At 44.3% G+C, this 9948-nt stretch overlaps 1 protein-coding gene and 1 long non-coding RNA gene across 18 annotated transcripts in view; one reads left to right on the top strand and one right to left on the bottom strand.

The window, feature by feature from the left end:
* Nucleotides 1–9948, top strand: part of LOC107270181 — an 87909-nt gene that overhangs the window by 41255 nt on the left and 36706 nt on the right. For 16 of the 17 annotated variants that reach the window (XM_025087627.1, XM_015744962.2, XM_015744972.2 and 13 more), the window contains exons 5-6: nt 2225–2311; nt 3269–8917. In XM_025087627.1, coding sequence (XP_024943395.1) covers nt 2225–2311; nt 3269–8917 — 5736 coding nt within the window. Of the gene's footprint in view, nt 1–1670; nt 1755–2224; nt 2312–3268; nt 8918–9948 lie in introns of those variants that run through there. The other variant, XM_015744970.2, reaches the window with a different exon arrangement.
* LOC112494722 overlaps nt 1–9948 on the bottom strand; it is a 91218-nt gene that overhangs the window by 59485 nt on the left and 21785 nt on the right. The window lies entirely within an intron of this gene.

Below are 9948 nucleotides of genomic sequence, written 5' to 3'. Positions count from 1 at the left end.
TTTTTTTTTCCTTTTTTCCCCCCCCCCCCCCCCCTCCCGCCATTAGTTTTAGAAAGATAACCCACATATCTACCTTTTGCGTAATAACAGTCACGAACAAAAAGTCAAAAAAAGGTTCAACCAAAAATCAATCCACAGCATGTCTATCAAGATACAAAAAAAATACCAGCAACTTAAAATGCCTAACGCAACTAGGTACGCCTTAAAATTTGGAAGATGTTCATTCGCAATAAAAATCACAGACTGTTGTGTCTTAATACTGACGACTATTAATCATTAAATGAAAAATAAAAGGTGAACGAATCTCCTTCTTTTCGCTGCTGTGTATTGTATATGTGCTTGTGAGAAAAAAATTACTGACCCGATTCACGTTATACCTATGCATTTCAAATGATCCATACACTACATTGTAATTGATTAAGCCTAGTCCGCCTTGTACATGCGGATATGTATAAGAACCCGTGTGCTATACCTACTGCCGGTTTGACTCCAACGGCTCGCATCAATGGACACTATATGTCCATAGTGTACAGATCGGAAATCGGTAACTCGTACAACTCCGAGTACATGAATAGATTATAGATACGTGAACGCGAGCCTGAACACGACGCGTTAATGCGTCGAATGGGTGCGGTGTCATGGGTCATGAAGGCCAAGCCCCGGGCTTCCGCAATACTCATCTTCTGCCCATCCGTCCTTCTTCGACTTCCAAATACCATATATACCTATACCGAAGATCGTTCTAGATACGATTTCTTCGATTCTGCCGATACGATTAAAGCCAAGATGACGCTGATTAATTTTACTGCAAGGAACGATAGGTTCACAGTCGGCCGCACAAGCGAGCGTAATATATAGTAGTTATATATCAAATGAATATAATACAACTATACAAGCAATGTACATTGAAACAATACGCTTTTATATTTATGTTATACATATTTGATATAACTATATATACGTCGGTGATACGTATACGTGCTATAAACCGAAGTCCACAATGTCCATATACCCAAGGCACATTATCACGCGATCGACTCTTTATTTTACAATAGCGTGACACGCACTCGTTGCAAAGTCACAGTCCACGACGAAGGGTTGCATATGCAACCCCTTGGAGTCTCGAGAGTAACAGAACTAATTAGAGAGTCACTCACCCTTGATTAACCCCAACAATGCGATATGGTATACGCGCAGTCTCAAAGGTTACAAGATTTCGTTTTCATCCCCTTTCGTATACCCCGTGCTCTGTGAAAATAAAAGAGGTATTACCTATAAGACCAAGCGTCTCGAGTAATTTAAAATCCTAATAATAACCAAGTATCTCATACATATTATTATAATTGCGAAAGTCGATTGAGCGTGCCGACTCGTGCGTCCTGCAGGCCTGTGATTGGGCCATAGTGACATAATGAACGTCATGGAATGAATAGGTGTGTTCATGATCGGGTGAGGTGGGATGAACACGCGAGTGTTTATAGGTGTATTGTATGTATTCGGAAGGAAGTCCCTCTCGGAAGTGGGTACCATGTATGAAACCCATATGACAAGGGAAGCGACACGTGTGTGCACCATATGTACAGTTTGATATGCTTCTGTGTCGCGTACGAGCAATTGGTGGGGTAATCTACGTATCCTGGGTGGCAGCTTTCAGCACACTCAGTATGTACCCGCGATTCGAACATCCTGGGAGCTCCTGTAACGTAGAGCGACTCTTGCGTGCCGAGTGTCAGGAGTGATCGAGTGACAGTCAGGTGTGATAACGGCAATCAGTGATATTTTTAATGCTTTACGAGGGATGCAATTTTTGTAATAAATTTTTTGGGGATTTTTCAAATTCTTTATTTTTTCACTTTTTTTTTTTGAATCGACAGATCACTTTTTGTTAATCACGCAATTCATTTTTATGCTATTTTATCGCGGTATGGTTGGAGCGTTAACGATGATTGTTATTGAAGGGAATTTTTTTATTCGTCGAATTGATTGCGGCCTACTCTCCTTTTTCTTTCCTGTTACGTGAATTCGCAATGACACAGTTTTGTGCGATTTGTGCGTGTTTTATCGCTACATAAATTTACCGTTTTATACGTAAAGTCTCTGTTGACTTCGTTAAGACTGAATGTCGGGGAAAAATTAGTTCGTTCGAGAAAGTGTGACTACGGGACGTACGATAATTAGTTATAATTGACGTGTAATCATTAACGTGTAATATTAACTGTTTTAGATGACACGAAGAACGTTAAAAGCTACGCAAGTCAGAACGGCGGTCTGAAGAATTTGACGGCCGATCAAACGTACGATTCTGTGAAAGGTGAGCTTTAACGATTTTATTTATACGCTTTTAGCTGGAGTATTCGAGGTAGAGGATGTAGGTTAACTGGAATGCTGGGTAACGGGGAATGGTTGCTGCATGCTTTCTAGAGGATCGAGATGTCATTGGGATTTCTTACGTACATTAAACTTCGTATCATCACAGCAATTCGCGAATTCTCTTCTCTCGTTGACGGGGATGCCGATACGAATGTCACTATTGTGGATGCGAGTCCTATAGACTTGACTTATACCGCGGTCATTTTCAGCCCTATCAATTGATCGAACCGCGTTCTATTTGTGAATAATTTCTTCGCGAAAAAGTTACGTGGGAAACGTGACGTTTTTCAGTCGTGTCTCGGTCGGATTTCAATTTGCCATCGTATACAGTGTTCCCATTCTTGAAGAGTGAAATCTTACTGTCAGTCACGTGGTGTTCATTTTTAAGTTCTGAGAAGCCTGTGACTGCGAATAAAATTTATCTCAATTTTGAGAGATAAATATAAGTCTAAGCGACAGTATACCAGATACGGATGATATATTCATTTTTTTTTCCCCCGTAAATTTAGAGCATTTGCGAATATTTCGCGAAATGCGAAGATTTGCGACGTTGGCAGTGTCTCTTTTAATCGTTGTTTGTTTGAAAGTTTTATCAGGTATTTTTTTTTTTTTTTTTTTTTTTTGACACGTTGTAACAGACTGTCACGGTTTATCAGGATTATCAATGAACACACGAGATACTTCCGGCTTTTTTTTTTTTTTTTTTTTAAATTTTTTAGGGTTTTTTTTTTTTTTTTTTTTTTATTGACACGTTGTAACAGACTGTCACGGTTTATCAGGATTATCAATGAACACACGAGATACTTCCGGCGAGATATACTTTTTATTATTTGCACGGCTAATGGAAACGTTTACCCTGTATCCCACGATTTTCTTCCGGCTGACTCTCGCGATTTAGGAAAAGAGTGGCAGGACTCTCTGGACTACGCAACCGACGCCGAAGACAGCTTCATCAGGATGCCGCACGGCTCGCGCAATCGTAAAAATCGTCGAAGTCGGAATCGCAGGCGATTCCAGCCTTCGGCCCCGGAACAGAACGGAAGCACTGCAGAAAGATCGACGAACGAATCTAACGAAACCAATACATCAGACGATGAAAAAATTGAGACAATCCTTGAAAATGCGGCAGAGACTAGGGTTAATGGAAATGCTGTAACCGTGAAAACTGAAAATGCTGATTCTGATCGGGACGAAGTTCCCTCTCTGCAATCACCAGTCGTTAAAAGACGTGCGAGACAGAATCGCTTTACAATTGAGAAAAAGGCGCTGAACACCGAAACAAAAATATGCGAAATCACAACGATTTGCAATCTTCCGCTCGAGGCCAGAATAGACCACATCGCCGGGGTGGGTATTCTGGAGAGGGGACTTAAGCAGGATGAACCCACGGTAACCATAGTCGAACCTATCGAACCTCTCTCGAGTAGCCTGACTTCGAAGGTCAAGACCCTTGGCGATCAAAAGTTCGCTCTGGCATTGTTGGCAAAGAACAACAGCCTCGAGATTCATGAAGTCAGCGACAGTGACGTGGAGCCTGACAATAGCAGAGTAGTAGTGGTCGAAGCGGAATCGGACGTGGAGAAGGAACCAGTAGGAGAATTGGTGATTCTCGAGAAGGATCCCGAAGAGGAGGAGGTCGAGGAGCACGGGAGTCTCGAGGAATATTATTCGACTTTGAAGCCCAAGACGGAAACGGATATTAAGAAAGAGGCGACAATGGACGAGAAGGAAGCACCGGAAACGCCAATGTCCAAGGAGGTCGAGAAGAAGCTCAGGAGTTTCATAGAAGGGCTCAAGTTACCGGCCTCGCCGGAAGAGGCCAGGGACGAGTGTCAGAAGGCCGAGAACGAGAGAAATCTCGGCGGGAGTACAGCTTCCAGGAAAGCCAAGAAACGTGCAATTTTGGAATCTTACTTCTCGCAGACGCAGGCCGCCAACAGGTTTCTGGATATTATTCAGGAGGAGGGAGAAAAACTGTCGGAGGACGACGAGCAGCATATACGGGACTTCATAAATGAGGAAATAAGCAGGTACAGGAGGGAGGAGAAAAGAATCGATGAGAAAAACATGTCGCAGGAGGATACGGAGGAGCAGGTGAAATCCGTGAGTAGCGAGATGAAAGTAGCCGAGAGCAAATCGACAGTGGAAACAGAGAAAAACACGGCGGTTGTGAATAATGAAAATTCAGATAGCAAACAGACGAAGGAACCTGGTGTGTCGACGGTAACCGCAGTTTACAAAGAGCTTCCAGTGATGCAAGAGGCTACAATAGAAATTCAAAGCGATACGACAGACATCGCGAATCATGTACCGAGCAACGCGAATAACGATCACGCGATAAACGGTGAAGCTGGCGGAATATCGTCAATCACGGTAAATCCAACGACGAATTGTGCAAACGAACGAAGGTGTCCGCCACCACCTCCTAAAAGATCCTCCAGCTTCGGCAGCGATCCGGAGCCACATCGGCCGCCCACCCCACCCGAAATAGATTATCCGAGTGACCTTCCTGAGATTCCACCGCTTCCAAACAATGTATTTACCAATCCAAAAATACCGACACCACCGTTGCGTGGTAAAACAGTACATTTCGCTGATACGGAGAACGGCCATGAGCCACCCCTGCGACCACCGCCTCCCGTTCACGATAACTCGTTCTTTAACTCGAGCACCGAACCAATTTACGAAAATGTCAAGGTAATCGGAAGATCGCGCAGTTGGGAAGAATCTAGACTATCACCATCGCCGCCACCGCTACCACCTGTACCATCGCCAGCCCCACAATTATCAATGGATCATCAGCATAAAGTTCGCGTATGCCAATCCAACGTTAAAACTGAACAAAATACGGTAGACTTCGTGAAGACCCTTTTAACAGTTCTATCTCAGCACGACACCACCAGTCAAGACGTACAAAATATTCTCGCTGGCTTCGACCTGACCCAACTGCCCGAAAACATACGCGACATAATCGACGACCTAATGGCGCCCAGTCCCAGCGCGTCGACCGCGAGTGACAGCATCGACTTACGCAACGTTGAGAGTACCGTCAAGCTTGGCAATGACGCGAGACTTGAAATAGCGCATGAGCACATTAAGGAGCCAGCCGAAAAATCTGTAAAATTCTCTGACCATCCGGTGTCATCCACTCCGAACGGCCTGGGTGGTTTCGAGGTGCCACGAGTCTCGGAGAAGAGTTCAGTGGCGAAGCACTGCGAGATCAAAGAGTACCGCACCGAGTGCTGGACCAGCTCAGAGACCAAGAACGGTATAAAGACTGATCAGTATCGCAAAAGCGAGCTTCGTAATCAGGAGAAGCACGACACTGAGATCATCAATGAGAACGAAGCCAAGTCGGTGAGACAGTCGAGCGAAAAACACGAGGACAGATCGGCAGCCTTTGACACGAAGATCGTCGATTCACTGTCCAAGTCCGAAGGGGTTAGCTACAGTCTGAAACGCGAGCAAAACACGGAAGAGAAGCGCGTCTCGCAACTGCACGTTAAAAATAACCAGACTGAAGTAGTGGCGAACGAGTGCGAGAAGAGGCAGACAAATAGTGAACACTGCACCAGCTCCACCGGGGTCAGTTCCAACGAGGTGAAGTCGGATTCCGCGGGCACTGCCGAGAAACGGGCCGGTGTGCCAGAAAAGTCTGATAACACGTTCCAGGAAGCCGAGTGCACGACCAATGCCATTAGTCCGACTGATTTTCAAGGTCAGGATTCTTCGAGCAGCAACGCCTCGTTGAGCACCGCAAAATATAATCCAGACAGATCTTCACCGGCAGACATACCCTCCGTGCTCCACGAGATAGAGAACACTGAGGATCGACGGGAAAGGGAAAATCACTCGCCTCCGTTAAAACGGAAGTTGACATTATTAAAGCAAGAGAAATCTCGAGAAAGCTTCAAGGAGAACGAAGAAGATTCTCCGCAGCCCATACCGTACTCCCCCATAGAGGATCTGTATAACGCGAAGAAAATCGATACCACCGTTGATTTTTCGACTAATCTAGACCCGAGACCAGACCTGCTAAAAGACCTCTGCATAAAGAAGATCCTGTCGATGCCCTACGGTGTTCAAATAATCAACGAAATAACCCTTCCAAAGTTTAACATCTTTAAAAATCTGCAGACCATTCAAGAATCCGTTAACACTAAACTAGATAACGACACATTAAAAACGCATGGTGTGAGCCAAGAGTCACTGTCGAGTAACCAAAGGTTGATATCGCGATCTCACAGCGTGGACTTAGATACGCGAAAAACTACTGTTTCAGAGGAGTCAATGAGCACAGAGACACGTAGAGAAGTTGTCTGTACAGAGAGTAGCGAGTCTCGTCGAGAAGAGACAATGAGCAAGCAGAGATCTAATACGTGGATGGGAGTACCAACTGCTGAGGATCCACGATTGCTAGTCTGCTTGTCGCCGTCCCAACAAGAGACCAAGATGCAAGCCAGTGCTGACAATCTCCTGGACCTGCACAAGAAGTTCCTAGAGAGACGTAGCTATCACGAGCCACAACAGCGTCACGACGCTTCCCTCCAAAAGTATCGTGTTGAAGTATGCGCCCCCCCAGGTAGCGAATCAAGTGGTCATAAGAGCGATACTCAGTGCGTGGGTGGTAAGGCCGGTCGTTGGAGTGGGGACTGGCACATTCCTGGACCTGGCAATAGACTTCTCGAAATTATTAAAGAAAATTCTACGGTGCCAGGAGATTCGCAAGTGTCTCACAAAGATCCTCGATCAAAATCTAAGCTCGTGGAACGTAGTCGCGACGCCATTTACGATTTCTACAGCACGAAAGGTAATGTTGATAACAAGACAATGAGAAGAGTACCGTCTCTGGATGACAATCAAGATCGTCTGAAAGCTACCAGACTCTCGGACTGGCTCAACCTGGCCAGGCGTAACTCCGTTGATAGCGATTCAGGAACACGTGGTGGTAATAACTTATTAATAGAGCAATCGTGCGAGAAAATATGTGAAGGCAGCGATAAGACGTATTCCAACTCGACAACCCGAGTCAATAATGTGCACGGAACCGGAGAGAGTTCAGTTTACGAAGAAGCGCCTCGGGAAGAAGCTACGCGTGATAAGTCACGATCATGGGCGACGAATCAACAGTCCAAGAGAGACAGGGAAAAGTTAATGGAAAATCGCACGGAGAATCAGTTCAACGAAACGTCTAGTAGAAAAGTCATTGAGGGCAATCAACGTATAAACAGTGCATTGGTGGATCGTTCGCGCGAGTCTTGTGACGCAACCGTCAGAAGTAACACGCCGTTTCGCAAAAGTCCTATTTCGATGAACAGTGCTATTATTGACAAGTCTGCGAGCACGTCGGATATGAGGAAGACTACAGTGCTTAAGAAGAGTGACGTTAAGCAAGGTGTCAATCCTGCTTTGATCAATGACAAACCCGAGGTACCCCCAAAATTTAAGAAATCAGTATCCGTGGATAGATCATGTATCGACACGACAAGTATATTTGATAAGACACCACCAAGAAGTCATCTTGAGCCTAGGAGATATCATGACACTGAACGCGAGAAGCAAGTCAGTACCGAGGAAATTATGGAGAATCTGAAACAGTTGCAATCTAACATGAAATACCACATGGATAGTCGTAGACGGTATTCGTTGCCTCAGGAATATTTTGACGAGCAATTGAAATACATAGAGCAATTGGAGACTCAGCTTAAGAACGTTATAATGGCCGAGGAGGAGGAACGTAATACGTTAAGTAACGGCAGACAGGAGATCAATCAAAAAGTGCGGCAAAGACCGCACAGCGTCATAGGTGGTCCATGCGTCAGGGACGAACGCGACGTATTCAACGAAATTTCAAGTAATGAGAAAATTCAGGATTCTCGGAAGTTAAGGGATGTCTCCCAAGATAAGAACGATATTACGCACAGAGACACGTGGCACGAAGAATCCAGAGATGTTGGAGATGGCAAATCCGAAACGGTGAAGAAAGACGGTTTTTACGAGATAAGAAAGAAAATGTTGGACGCGGATGGCTTTCGCAAGGAGGAATCCGAGCGCAATGAAACCAAAGAGGAGAGATACGTTATCTCGAAAAGAGGTGACATAGCTCACAGAATCGAACCCGATGATAGAATCGTCAAAATCGAAAGACCAAAATCCGCAACGTCCGCGGTGCCGACGAACGGCGAAGTTTTCCGTCAAAAGATGTACGACGAGTACGTGCACAAAGTGCAGGAACGAGAGGAGCGGAAGCATCACAAGGTGATAAAGATCAGTTCGCATGCGGATCTTGATAAGACCGATGGGAAGGCTAATATGAACAAAATGGAACAAGAGTTTATACAGAGAGCTAAGAACAGACTGGATAAGTTTGGCATAAAGTTGGACGAGAGTGAATCGGAAGCTGTGAGCAGTGGTACGGAAAGGAATCAAGATGACGGTGCCGAGGAGGAGGCCAAGTGCCTCATCGATGGGAAAGAGATCACCGATGCCAGGAGATTGCCAAAGCATCTTCAGGAGTTCTTGAAGATATCATCGGAGCTCGAGGACGGTGAGTCTCGCCGAGTAGAAGATTGCTGTGTGCTCGCCGAGTATGCTTTTCGTCGTGTTCGATTGCTGCCATATTATTACCGTGCTCGCGTTTTACCACGTGGTCTTGGACTTTATAATACTGTGATGACGTCCTGGATATTATTAACAATCACTAACATCGGGATTGGAACATGTACATTAGGTTTATCGTGTTATTGACTAATGGAGTATCGATTATTCTCCCTGTACTTATATCCCTGTGCGTATATTGCATTTTGTAGTCAGAGAGTGCATCCTCAAGTGCATTCCCTATGCCCGGTTAATATTCATATTCATAATTCAAATTTTTTACGATAAAGGAGATATCTGTATAATTCTATATGTGGAATCTTGATCTTGCACGCTACTGATATTTTCTTCCATTTCGATACCATTGACTCCTTAGAAGAAAGCTGAACAATGGAACAACAAGTGGTCTTTTTACCATTCTACACGTCCGTAAGTCATACCAGGTTGCATATGAGGCGTCGAATAATATTACTTGTAAACAGAATAATATATGGAAATACTACACGATTTCAACATTTTGCGTGTAATTGTATCATGGAAATATACTTAGCATTGGGAATCTTAGTTTTCATAAACATTCTAAAAATATTGTGTAGCATGAGTCGTTTATCGATTAAAAATATCTATATCATCAATATATCAGGTTGCACTGTACCTGGAGTAGTCTTGCTTGTTGGTTCAGTGCATATGAGAAATCTTGCTAAATAATGGCCATTTAATTCTGTGCAGTGTATCGTGTCGTGTATCCGAAAATAAATTTACAATAAGTACAAATGCCCTATTTTATAAATGTCAACCCTTCCACATTAGAAGCTTCCATAAGGTCAAAGGTAACATCCCCTCGTTTACCTAAAGCCCTTACGGTACGAGAAACTTTGATTGACATTATCCAAAACAAAGTGCAGTCATTTATCACGAACTGCAGCTGCAGAAGAATGCAGATTGCTGCATGACAGATACCCTCATTTAATACGATATTTC

Source organism: Cephus cinctus, unplaced genomic scaffold, assembly GCF_000341935.2.
Source record: "Cephus cinctus unplaced genomic scaffold, Ccin1 Ccin1_scaffold0709, whole genome shotgun sequence".
In the NCBI taxonomy this organism is placed as follows: Eukaryota; Metazoa; Arthropoda; class Insecta; order Hymenoptera; family Cephidae; genus Cephus; species Cephus cinctus.
This window is presented reverse-complemented; position numbering and strand designations above follow the sequence as displayed.